The sequence below is a fragment of the Oryctolagus cuniculus genome, chromosome 3, assembly GCF_964237555.1.
Source record: "Oryctolagus cuniculus chromosome 3, mOryCun1.1, whole genome shotgun sequence".
NCBI classification, from domain to species: domain Eukaryota; kingdom Metazoa; phylum Chordata; class Mammalia; order Lagomorpha; family Leporidae; genus Oryctolagus; species Oryctolagus cuniculus.
In genome coordinates this window covers 93,274,645-93,287,088 of record NC_091434.1, presented here as the reverse complement: position 1 = coordinate 93,287,088, position 12,444 = coordinate 93,274,645, and the positions used below count along the sequence as shown (strand labels likewise).

Below are 12,444 nucleotides of genomic sequence, written 5' to 3'. Positions count from 1 at the left end.
GCCTAGCCTCTTTTTTAGGGTACTCTGCCCTGCTCTTGGCTGTTTGTCCCATTTCACCCCCTTGGAAATCTACTCCGAAACTGTTTCTGTACCCTCTTGCATGAACTCCTACAAAAGCACTCCAGTTCCATAATTTGGGAGAAGCAAAGCATGGTTTCTGACACCCAAGAGACTTGCAGTAAGTGTAGTTAGTAATGCTGGTGCTGGAGATGAAAGGGTGGGCAGGAAGACAGGGTCTCTGCTCTCAGGCACCTTATGCTCTGAGTGTGAAGGTGGGATCTGGGCACCATCAGAACAGGGCTGGTGATAGACTGTGCTGCACACCAAGAAGGGTGTAAGGCCCCTATGGCCACCACAGCAGGGATCCCGACAGTGACTGAGTAGCTGGTGAAGAAGATCTGAGAGAATCAGCAGCTAGCCAGGTGAAAAGGGGGCGTGAATAGAGGTGAGGGTTGCAGCTGGAGGGAATGGTAGGTGTGATGGCCCTGGAAGGCCAGTGTGGAGGACTGGGATGGGGAGCACTGGCCTGGATGAGCTGGAGAGGTAGGTGTGGTGGTCCCGGACAGGGCTGCACAGTCCTTGTCCAGGATTTTGGTTGTTATCATGGAGGCAATGGGAGGCTCTTTATGTTAGAGTTCTCCAGCGAGACAGAAACAAGGGGATATGTGAGAGGAGAATTATTAGGGCAACTGGTTCATGCAATTATGGAGGCTAAGGAGTCCCACGATATGAGACCTGAGATATCAGTGATATGGCTCAGTCTAAATCTGAAGGCCTCAGAACCAGGGAAACTGGTAACATGAGTCTCAATGTGAGGCCCAAGACTGAGAGCCTGGGTGCTGCTGCTGTAGATCTTGGAGTCCAAAGGCTGAGGAGCCTGGATTTCTGGTGTCCAGGGGCAGGAGTGGGGAGAGTGTCTCAGCTCTCAGTAGAGAGACCAATTTGCCCTCCATGTTTGTTCTTTCTCTGCCCCTGCCCTTTGGATGGTGCCGCCCACATGGGGAGTGAATCTTCCCTGCTAAGTCCATCGACTCATGTGTCAGTCTCCTCTGCAAACACCCCATTCTGGCTATTCCTCAGGCCAGTCACCTTGAGAGTTAAAATTAATCATGGTACCATTCAAGGGAATTAAGCTGCAGATTGCACAAATGAGAATTGACACTTTTCAGGTTGTGTTGGAGACTAAACTGAAGAGGGCTGAAGAGGGCTAGGACTGGGACAGTCTCCCAGGTGTGAAATGATGGCAGTTGAATTGAGAGATACAGTTGTGGAAGAGAGAGAAATGGATAGGGCCAGGGGGCATTTAGGAGGCGACATTAATAGGGTTCACTGGGGACTTGGTTATGGGCAAAAGTAGGTGTCAAGGTTGGCTCCAAGTTTTCTGAGTTGCTGAGCTGGCTGGAGGGATGGACAGCCCCTGAGACGGAAGTGCTGACCAAGAACTAGGGAGATGAGGAGGGGAGATTGGGGTACCCGTGGAGTGTCTAGGGGAAGGTTTCACAGGAGTTACTTCTGGGGTTGGAGCTTAGAGGAGCAGCCTGAGCCAGAGAGGGGGATTTGAGGGCCCTCAATGCTTAGGTGGTGCTTGGGGGTGTAGGTAGGGGTGAGGTCCCCTACAGACTTTAGAGAGGAGGAGAGGAAGGAAGACAAGAGAGTGAGGAGGATGGGAGGGCAGGGGTTCTGCAGAGCTCTCTGTCCCCCCAAGGTGACATTTGTGGGTTAAAGCTGACTTTTCTGGAGGCAGAGTTGTTAAATGTAGAAAACTGACTCGAGTGATAGAAATTTCAGGTGGGAGGAGAGTGGGAAGGAGATGTGGGGAGTGCAGAGCTGTCTCAAGGATTAACCAACCATACATCACACAACATGCCAGTGTATGTCCCATCTACAGAAAACTGAGCCAGGCTTCCCGTTAGATTCCCAAGTTGGATGTTTTATCCTCAAGTAGCCCTTGAGGTGACCACAGGTTAGAAGAGTCAGTCCCCCAAGGGGACTGGTCACTGGGAGAGTTGGGATCTGAACCGAGGGACTGGCTGACAAGGAGCTGGCACTAGTGATTTGTACTCTGGCAAGTTAGACGGGTGTGGAAGGTACTTCCCAAAGGAGGAAGGGACTGGAAGCCCTCTGGTGGCATCCCTGAGTGTGAGTCCTAATTCCTCCTGAGGGCTTGGCTGGCGGGCATAACTCAGAGAGCTGGGATTTGAGAAGGGGCGTAGGGAAGAGGCGGTGCCCGCCATGAAAATCAGAGTGGCAGGATGTTGCCACTTTCTTCTGAAGTTAGACGCACACACACACATAGGTTCTAATCTTGTAGGAAGCAGCTACTTAAATCCCCTCAACATTGCCCGTTACTGATGTTTGCACGCTGTGGTCTGAGTGCACACTCCCTGGGAATGAGTTCTGCCTTGCACTGTGTGTTTATAATGTTAAGCATTTGGCTCCTATACTCCAGCTGTAAGAGGAAGGTATGTAGTAGAGAAGTGTGTGTGTGTGTGTGTGTGTGTGTGTGTGTTTGCTGTTATATAGAATCAGACAGTAATGCAAAGGATTAGGAAGTCAACTGCAAGTGAGGTGCAGCCACATAACACAGGTAAGTGAAGGGAGACAGGGCTGATCCAATTGGCAGTGATGGAACTGTGCCCCAGGAGGGGGCATGACTGCCCTAAATCATTCAGAAGTTATGAAATATTGTTTGCCACGTGCCTAGAGGCTTGTCCCACTCCTCCCCACCACCAACACACCCCTCCCTCCCTATCCACCTGCACGGATTTTAACCCCTCATAGAATGAATGTTTTAGTCCTCTCTGAATTCTTATGCTGAAATCATCACCCCAGCGTGATGGTGTTAGGAGGGGAAGCCTTTGGAATGTGGTTAGGTCCTGAGCATGGAGCCCCATGAGAGTTTGCTTTTGTCTGCTGTCTGCCCTGTGAGGATGCAGTGAGAGGATGCTCTCTGCAGAGCTGGAAGAGAGTCCTCACGGGAACCTGGCCATGCTGGCATCCTGATCTGCAACTTTCCAGTCTCTGGAGCTGTTAGAAATAAGGATCTGTGGTTCAGCAGCTCCCAGTATGCAGCCCAGACTGACTAAACAGCAGAGTACTTTACAATACAGGCCAGACAGTTTTCTGTTCTGGACACAGTGGAGCCTTCATTCATTTCTGACATCACCACTGGGGCAGGATAGCTCTGGGCATATGCATGGTGTCTGAAGGAGAGGGCACACCTTATTTTTCTGAGGGAAAGAGCTAGAAGAGCCACTTACTCGTGTGGTTCAATTTCCCAGTGTGCAGTGGGGTTGCAAGTGACAGGAGTTGGCCCCACCCAGCTGAAACAAAAAGGAGATACATTTGCGGAATCCAAAGACCAGCCAAGGAACCAAGTTCCAACAGCAGTAGCTGGGCCTGCCCCAGGGTGGATGCGCGCAATGGAGACAAAGCAGCAGGTCTCCCGGGGGCCACACCTGGCAGAACTCATCCCCAGCTGGTGTTCCCATCCCTGCAAGATTCTATTGGAGATTCAGAGGCTCAGATAGAAGTGGGGACACTGTGCCTGGTGGTGTGCTGTGGCTGGATCAGGATGGGGTGCTTCCCTAAATGGCTGATGAAGACAGTGCAGGTTGTGTGTGTGTGTGTGTGGGGGTCATTCCTCCAAAGGAAGCTGAGGTGCTGTCATGCAAATGGTTGTTGAATGACTGTCAGCCTTTCTTCAGATCTCCAGGTTCTGCCTCATGGAAATGCACTCACCTGTTTGCTTAAGGAATAGATGGGTGGGGCAGTCATTAGAAACTGGCTTTCTATTGCTTTGTTGGTCATGTGTATGTGTGGAAGGGACTAGACCACCATGGAGATAGATTTAGATAGCTGGGTTCAGAGTGAGTTATGGCGTCTAGGTTACCTCAACCTTTCTCAGTCCACCCAGAAAACTCTTGTCAGGAAAATAGGAAGGAGAGCTGAGGGCTGAGGTCATGATGTCAGCTGCATCTGGGTCCACAGCTCCCTGTGAGTCTTCACATGTGTTCTCCCTTGGTGCTTGGGATTTTGCATAAAAAGAAATAACTATTTATAGAGGTATAAGTCAGAAAAAGGAGCACCTGATAATCTGGTGTATCTATAGAGTCCTTTCTCTTCAGTGTATTTCCCGAATCAGCTCAAGTCCTGTCAGGAGGTGGTTTGGACTGGGAAGACCTGGTTCTTCAGGTTGAAGAGCTGCAGGTGTGGTTCAGCAGCTCACCGGATCTGTAGCCTCTGGTCTCGTCCGGGGCTTGGTGGCACTGGGGGGCCTCCATTGCTAGAATGCAGTTTGCTCTTTTAGCTTGAAACTTGTAGATGCTGGGCCCCTTTCAGAGTCATGATTATAGTGGGCTCTAAGAAATTAGCATTTATTTGGGAAATCTAATTTGTGAGGTCATCTTCCTTTTTCGCAGAGCACAACCAAACTGTAGTAAAAAAAAAGAGTGAGGAGGCCTGTTCATTAGGTCGTGAGTGTAAAGAGGATGTAGGGTCCTGGGTGACGAGCTTATTAGACAATTACTCTAGAGGGGATTAGAGAATGTTTTAAGCTGCTTACAGTATTTTTAGGAACTAGGGTGAAAGATGTTATTTGCATGCAAAATAATCTCATAAAAGATATTTTTGTAACTTCCCCTTTATATAATGAATGACATCTTGTAGCCAGCTGCTCTTACCCATCTGGCAACTTAAAGGTTTTCCTTTTCGTTTCTTTGACAGAGAAATCGCCTACCATTAGGTCTGCCACTGGGCCTGTTTAATTGGTATTAAGAGAAGGCCCTTCGTTTGCCAGATCTGCTGTGGCTCCTGGCGGACGCCGTGAGTGACTAGCAAATCTGTGCCCCGCAGTGTCCGAGGGAATGCAATTACCTCCCCGTGTTCTCCGGAGGCTGCGGGCACTCAACTTATGAAAAGGATAACTAGCTTGTTGCTATTTCATGTGTGAAATTTTAATGAATTACTGGCAGTCTAATGCTTTTTTTTAAGGAAAAAAAAACCCCATTTTAGAATTTTTAACTAATAGACCTAATGAGAATTTTTTGATTAGTCTGTCATTCCTGTCTGTGCAGTGGATGGATTTCTAGTTTTTACAGAAATGGTATTTCTGCTCTCTGGGGGTTTGCATTTTATAATTAGAATGTTCTGCAAGCCGTCTAGGTAGGATCTGAGTGAACATGCTGGTGTAAACACAAATCTTTTTAGTCCTTAAAGGTAATTACATCTGACAATGGTAAATGCCAGGATGCTTTTTTAAAAAAGGGGAAGGTGGCTGGCGGGGGGAAGCCTTCCACTCTGGGAAAGCCGATGCTTTACAGTGATGCAGGCTCTCTCCCTGCTGCTGCAGGTACAAGCCCGAGAGGCTAGGCTAGGAGCAGTCTGCATTTAACTTGGAAGGGAATAAAAACAGGTGCCAGTCCTCAACCAGTGATCCTTTTCCTCCCGCCGATCTCAGGGTGTTCTTCATCCAGTGCCTCTTTGCCGCTGTCCTCCTTGTCACATCTGGTTTTCCCATAATCACCTGGCTCGAGGTTTCTCCAGAGACACGGGCCACTGCAGAGCCGGGAGTATCCCCCGGAAGGTGGGGAGATTGCCATGGAGACCGATTGCCTGGTGTCAGGTCTTACATAGTGTTGGGGATTTACAGTCCCCAGACAGCTTTCTGAGCTGCACAGTGTAGGTACCAGGGTCACTCCTGGAAGTCATTTTCCCTGTCCTTTGAAGGGCAGCTGTGTTTGGAGCTCTTGGTTCTTCCCAGAGCAGGAACCATGGTGCTTTTGTTGGTGCGTGTTGCCGCTTTGTTCTTCTCCCTCTGAACGGCTGCTGCGGAGAATAGTCCTGACTGCCTGACCTTTACAATTCAAACCCGGAGAGCTTGCTCTGTAGATGTCACTCAGTGGGGGCCCTGTCTGTGCTTTGATTCAGGTAACTGCAGCAGAGAAGCCAGAAAGTCTGCTATAGGTTGCGAATATTGTTTTAATAATAATAATAATAATAAATCTGCAAGGGGGACTTGCATAGCTATATTGTGTTGTAGTTTTGGAATTGAGCTCCCATCACAAAGGTATGATGAAGACCTCAGAAACACTAATGCCATAATAAGTTAAAAAATTATCTTCCCAGCTTAAAAATTTGTGAATTTGTCAGGGAGAGGATAGAATAAGAGATGGACTTTGGATAATAACACCTCTTGTGCATTTTCCTGCAACCCAGGCATAATTCTGTCTTCTCCTTTGCGAATAGCAAACCAAGAGGGGGAGCAGGAGCTGGGCTTGCATGAACAGGCCTGTTGTGTAACAGGTGCAGGGTAGCCGTAGCTCCGCCACAGCACGGAGCTGCCGGTAGGAGTCGGCTGATCACTTTCAGGCTGCCTGTTGCAGCAGCTAGCTTGTTGGATCCCTGAAATCTGGGACAACCCTGCTCCTTGCTGATGCTGTTCTACCCCGTGGGGAGAAGAGGGCAGCCTAGAGGAGTCAGGCCTGTGGCTTTGGTTCCAGCAGCTGCTAGCTTGCTAAGGTTGTAGGGGCTTGTCTCTGACCCCTCCCACACGGGCAAATGAAAACGCAGGCTTTGCAACCCTTTTTGCTTGCCCCAGTCTTGTGGTCTCCTGGTCTCTCTGGCCGTTTGGAACCAAAGAACCCAGGGAATCTGTCTCTTCTGGATTTTACTTTGTATCTTACCTCTTTAATTGGGGCCTATGGATAAGGTGAGCATATTCCATCTGGTAAATTAAGAATTTCACCTTCATCTTATGAGGGTATTTCATAAAGTTCATGGAAAAATGGAATTAAAAGATAAGTTTAAAGTTGGGTGTTTGGCCTAGTGATTATGACACCATTTGGGACATCTGCTTTGCACATCAGAATGAATGCCTGGGTTCGAGTACTGGCTCCATTCCTGCTTCCAGCCGAATACATGGGTTTCTGCCACTCATACAGGAGGCCTGGATTGAGTTCCAGGCCTTGCCCAGCCCTGGCTGTTGCGGGCATTTTGGGAGTGAACCAACAGGTGGGAGATCTGCCTGTCTCTCTGTATCGCTGCTTTTCACATATATAACATAAATAAAATTTTTTTTAAAGCCCTGATTTTATTTTTGTGCAAAAATATTTTGAAATTCATGTACAAGGGGGGATCTTCAAAAATTGTATGAAAAATATGTGTATTACGGATAAACTCTGCATGGATTTCCATTTTTTGGGCACCATTGTAAACTTAATCTTTTCATTCCATTTTTCCATGAATCATGCTGTAATAAACTACCCTGTTCCCAAACCGCAGAAGCTAGAAGGGAAAAGTCGGAGATACAGTCACAGTCCCAAAGGAGGGAGGACGTTTACCAAAGCATCAGTGAGTTTATCTCAGGAAAGAACAGAATTAGGAGGGAAAGGGGAAGGAACACATTCAAGTTTCAAGGGATGGTCTGTATTGCTTGAGTTGTTTATGTTGAGAGTGTGTCCTGAATTATTTGTGTGGTTAGAAAATCTCTTTCCTCTCTCTCTCATTCTCTTAACTGTTTTGAGGACCAAAAAAAAAAAAAAAAAAAAAAAAAAAAAAAAAAAAAAAAAGGAACACGGCACTACTTTCCTAGCCCATGGATTTAGCAGGCTGTAGAGAATATAGATCCTTTAATTGGATGATATCCAGTCTGCACACTAAAGTTGTTAATGGATGCTTTAAGCCAGGAATTGGAACTGAATGAAATATTGATTTGGTTCAGGTTCAGTTCAAGAGCTACTCTGAAATTCTGGTTTTGTTTCAGGTCAATAATTTTAGAAAAAAGGCTTAGGTAGAGTACGGTCTGGTTGGAAGAGGAAAAATGTCTGCCCAGTTTTGTATTCCACAAAGGAACAGTTTATTCTAAGTTTTGCTTTAAGTTGCTACTTCAAACAAGAACTGTGATGCGAAAGTGAAACCACTGAGTGTTAATTTTACTTGACACAGAGGCCCACCATACTATTTTGTGATTCTCAAGCAAAGTAATGGAATTGTAAGCAGGGAAGCTGAGCCATCACAAAGCGTTTTGTTTATATTGATGTAAATGTGTACAGTGTTCAGAGGGTTCCTTGAGGCATGATATATATATGTTGTTAATGGAGTCACAGATCAGGATTTCAATTCTTCTATTGTTTTTTTGAAAAATTCCCTCTGGCTCAGGATAGTATTCCTGGGAAGTGTTCACAAAATGCATTTGACAGGCTGAGAACTGGTATGAGGCTTGGAGCATTGCAGGCACTCAGTGTCTAGCGAAAGGAGTGTGAAGGTGATGGTAAACATTGTGATGGAGAAGTGTGTTTGGTTTTTAGCTTGCTTTCCAAGAAGATATCTGAGAGATGCAATTTTTGAGCCCTGTGTTTTTTGTAGACTCCTTTTTATGTGCTCTGTTCTTGCAAGGTGGTTTTCTGGCTGGGATAGCCATTGGTCAGCTTGAGGATTGCCCCCTGGTTCCTTAATTTTCATTATTGACTTTGACAGTGCTTCCTTTTGAAGCCCTAGCAAATGTTACTGTGCGGACTGAGTACTGGTATGTCACATGTCTGCACAATATTCTAACTCAGCTGCTGTTCCTTTTCCCAGGAACTACCTGACATCACAGGAAATTATTCTATTTGAACTCCCCAGCAGAGCCAATTAATTCCGACTTCCTAGGGGGAGAGAGTGGTAGTGCAATGTGTGTTTGTGCAGTGTCAGTCAGAGCCCCTGAGTCCAGTCCTACCCTGACTTCCTTTCTCAGATTCAGAGACCCTCAGGCTTAGAGGATTGGGACTCTGCAGTGTTGTTTTCTACAATGGTCAATGTGTTCTTTGACTTGACTTTCTAATAAGGAAACAGTAACATAACTAATTGGTAATTAGGATGCCTCAGAGATCAGTTTGAATCAAACACTGGAGAGAAGGTGATTCTAATAATACCCCAGTGTATTCCCCCATGAAAGCCAGGAGTGTGCACACAACTTGAGGATTACTCCGAGTTGGGTTAGTGAAGGTCTTGTGTGGCCCATGATGCATCACAAGGGGGGGAGAGTTTTATCTTCTTCCTCCAATGATTCCGCTTCCTGTGGTCAGCTAATTGCATGCTTACTCATCAAATGAAAAAACACAGCTATAACTCTAGACAACAGAGCTTACTGTGTCCTCTGTGCTTTGCAGTGGGAGTGATGATTTTAGAACTCTTTGGGGTGTGTGTGTGTGTTGCACACTTAATTCCTTTTTAATCCCCAGGCTCCCCTCGGCTGTGTTTTGCAGGAGAAGCTGTGCCTGAGGATGAACAGATCAGCGCTAAGGACCAGAAGAACCTGGAGCCGTGTGATAACACCCCCATCATAGACAATATCACTCCTGTTGTTGCTGGCATCTCTACAGAAGAGAAGGAGAAGTACGATGAGGAGATCTCCAGTCTCTACCGACAACTGGATGATAAGGTCTGTAGCCAGAGATTGGTGTGAGAACTAGTTCTTACTGTGGTACAAAGTCTGATGATGGATGGGTCCAGACAGCATCAAGCCCTGTGAAGTGGATGGAGGACTGCAGACCCATCTCTGCTTCTGCTTTCCTAATGCCTGCCTTAGCTGTTGATTGTGCAGACTCAGGGAGCTTGATTGGTACGGAATGGAAAATTAATGTGAAAATTTGATTGGAAGAGTAGGGGGTTGGCCTAGAGAGACAGGCAGGTCTTGTTTGGAGTCTTGTTGAAATTGGACTTAGTTGATTGCTGCATGAGAGGAGGGGTGTGTGAGTGTGTGGGACCTCTCTAAGTCTCCCTTCACTGCTTCTCTGGGCTTATGCTTTACCTCAGAACAATTCCAAGAGTAGCCCTAGTTGGGGCAGGGGGTGACTCCCGCAATTCAAGTGTATATAGAAGCTCCTTGATTTACAGTGGCGTTAAGTACAGATACGCTCATTGTATGTTGAACATATTGTGAGGTGGAAATGCATTTTGTCACCTACTGAATGTCTCAGCTTAGCAAACAGCACACTGTAGAGTGTCATCAGTTGTGGCCCCTCATGGTCACGTGGCTGACTGGGGGCTGAGCTGGCCGCCATGGCCCAGCATCACGAGTGGGCGTTGCACTGCATGTCATTGGGTCAGGAAAAGATCAGAATTCAAGGCATGGTTTCTACTGAACATAGAGCATGTGCATCATCGTGAAGCCAGACTCTTCAGCCCGGTCCTCTCCTAAGTCAGGGAACACCTGTAATTTAATCATGTAGCTGTGAGGCCCAAACATTGGGTCACAGTAGACGGTCTGATGGCTTCCCTTTATCCATGAAGCTCCAGATTCAGGGGCAGACTCTCAAGTGAAGTAGTGCTAATGCATGATGTCCAATATTATGACTAACCTTTGGGACTCAAGTCGTCACGTAAATGCACAAGTTGGAATAGAGGAAAAAAGGCCTTGGAGAACATGGTGCCATTCATCCCCACTGAAGTTTGGGTTAGGAATCCCAGAGGCAGAGGAAATGAAATTGATGTTGCACTGGATCTCTGCATGTTGCCCTTGGAATATTCTAAATCCTTTCAGTGCATTTCATCAAGGTTGCTGATATTTTTAGTCTGATCTAATCTCTTCTGCTGTGGTTCAGCTCAGAGTGCTTGGGAGCACCTCTGGCATGAATGAAACAGCTTTGTTATGTTAACGCCGCCATTTATCTTGCTGGCTTCTCTCTTTTTGGTGAAGCTTGGAATCTGTTATCACCTTTACCAGCTGTTTCTATTTGTGATTCTGGGAGTTTGCATTATAACCGCAGGGTCAAACTGAGTCACCTACTTTTCTGAAATGCATTTAATAAAATCTTCCCTTCCGTATCTACCTGGGTGTTTTACATAAACCTGAAACAAACTAAGAAAAAAAGATCAGTGGTAAATGAACAGTGTATGCAATTGCTTAATTTCTCCAAAGAACTAGTATTTTTTAAATAGTAAAGGTTAGACTATGTGCAATTTAGTAATCCACAGAGAATCCCAAACGTGCCTGAGAACCTGATTCTTTGCTCCATCTCTGCACATAGAAGCGTGCCATGATCGTGAATCCAGTTCCTAAAATGTGGCAATGAAGACCAAGCTCAGAGAGGTGAAAACCCCACCTCTGAGGTGTTGGAAGCTGGAGGCCTGGCTGGTCAGCCCGAGACACTTTCTGTTATATCATTTTCCTATACCATACACCTCAGAATCCCACGAAGCACAACATAGTTTGAGGTTAGGATTCGTGGTCCCTCACAGGGTGATGCTGAGAGATGTGGAGAGAACTGAGCTCCCAAGCCCCCGTCTTAGAAGGCACCAGAGCCAGTGTTTTTCCTTGGAAACCCTGCCCACGGACTGCCTGGTTGTGTCTTACCTGCTGGCATTCTTATTTGTCTTCCTCTCAGGTTCTGGAAAGTATTTGCGTGTTCTGATGATAGAGTGGTTTGAGAGTTTGAGGATGCATGAGTTGGGGTGAGAGATCTGCATAGGTTATTGAGTGGTAGAGCCCAAAGTGTCTGGGTCTGGCTGACATTGGCCCAGAGTGATTTTGTGACTTATCCAAGTTGACCTTGCCCATGGGTGGCAGAGTTGGAAAGAAATTATGTATCTTTTTTTTAAAGGCTTTTTTTTTTTTTTTTTTTTTTACAGGCAGAGTTAGACAGTGAGAGAGAGACAGAGAGAAAGGTCTTCCTTTTTCCATTGGCTCACCCCCCAAATGGCCGCTATGCCGAAGAAGTTGTGTATCTTTTGACTCCCAGGTCTGTGCTCAAACTGTTTTTGCCTCAGCTCTCTAAATGAGCAACTGGTCAACTCCAACGAGTCTCTTTAGGGTGTGGTGGGAGGAATACGATAGTTTCCTTTCAGCTGACCTCCATCTCTCTCTGCCACCTCTGCTGGGATGGAAAGACAGGTGGTCCCTAAAGGCAGAGCCACGCGATGGGGAAGCATGCAGCATGGAACCAGACCTGTGACTTGATAACGCTGAGACCTGGGGTGAGGCCCTGCCCTGCAGAAGGTGCTTAGTAAAGGGCCAGTGTAGTTTGGACAGTGTCTCTGCTCCAGTGGTTGGTGTCCTGTGCACTTCCTGTGCTTTGCTTCCCGTGTGGGGCCAGCCCCTGCTTTTCCTTGGTGCCTTGCAAGCCCCTGCATCCCAGCTTGTCACCTGTTGACGAGGAAGCCAGTGTCTTCAGGCCTTGAAATGAGCACAGTGTAGGAACAGCAATTTCATTCCCCCGGTTCTCTTCTCCTGTTATTTCCATCACTTGTAGCAGTAGTTCATTCCTCCCAGGGGAGAGACGGTGGCTCCCTGGAGTTAAATGCTTTGAGTCTTTTATGTTAAGTTGTTTAATATTTATGTGCCGAGGAGCATAAACACAAAATTGTTCCTGGTGGCTGGCATGCTAAGTAGTCTCCTAGTTGTTGAAGTACCACTTTTCGGAGGTTTCATGCTGGTGTGATTTCCCCAATTCTCATACCAGAAAT

At 46.8% G+C, this 12,444-nt stretch overlaps 1 protein-coding gene across 1 annotated transcript in view; it reads left to right on the top strand.

The window, feature by feature from the left end:
• Window positions 1-12,444, top strand: part of KIF5C (kinesin family member 5C) — a 183,463-nt gene that overhangs the window by 109,053 nt on the left and 61,966 nt on the right. Inside the window, exon 12 of the mRNA XM_017342839.3 lies at window positions 9,246-9,421. Coding sequence (XP_017198328.1) covers window positions 9,246-9,421 — 176 coding nt within the window. The remainder of the gene's footprint in view (window positions 1-9,245; window positions 9,422-12,444) is intronic.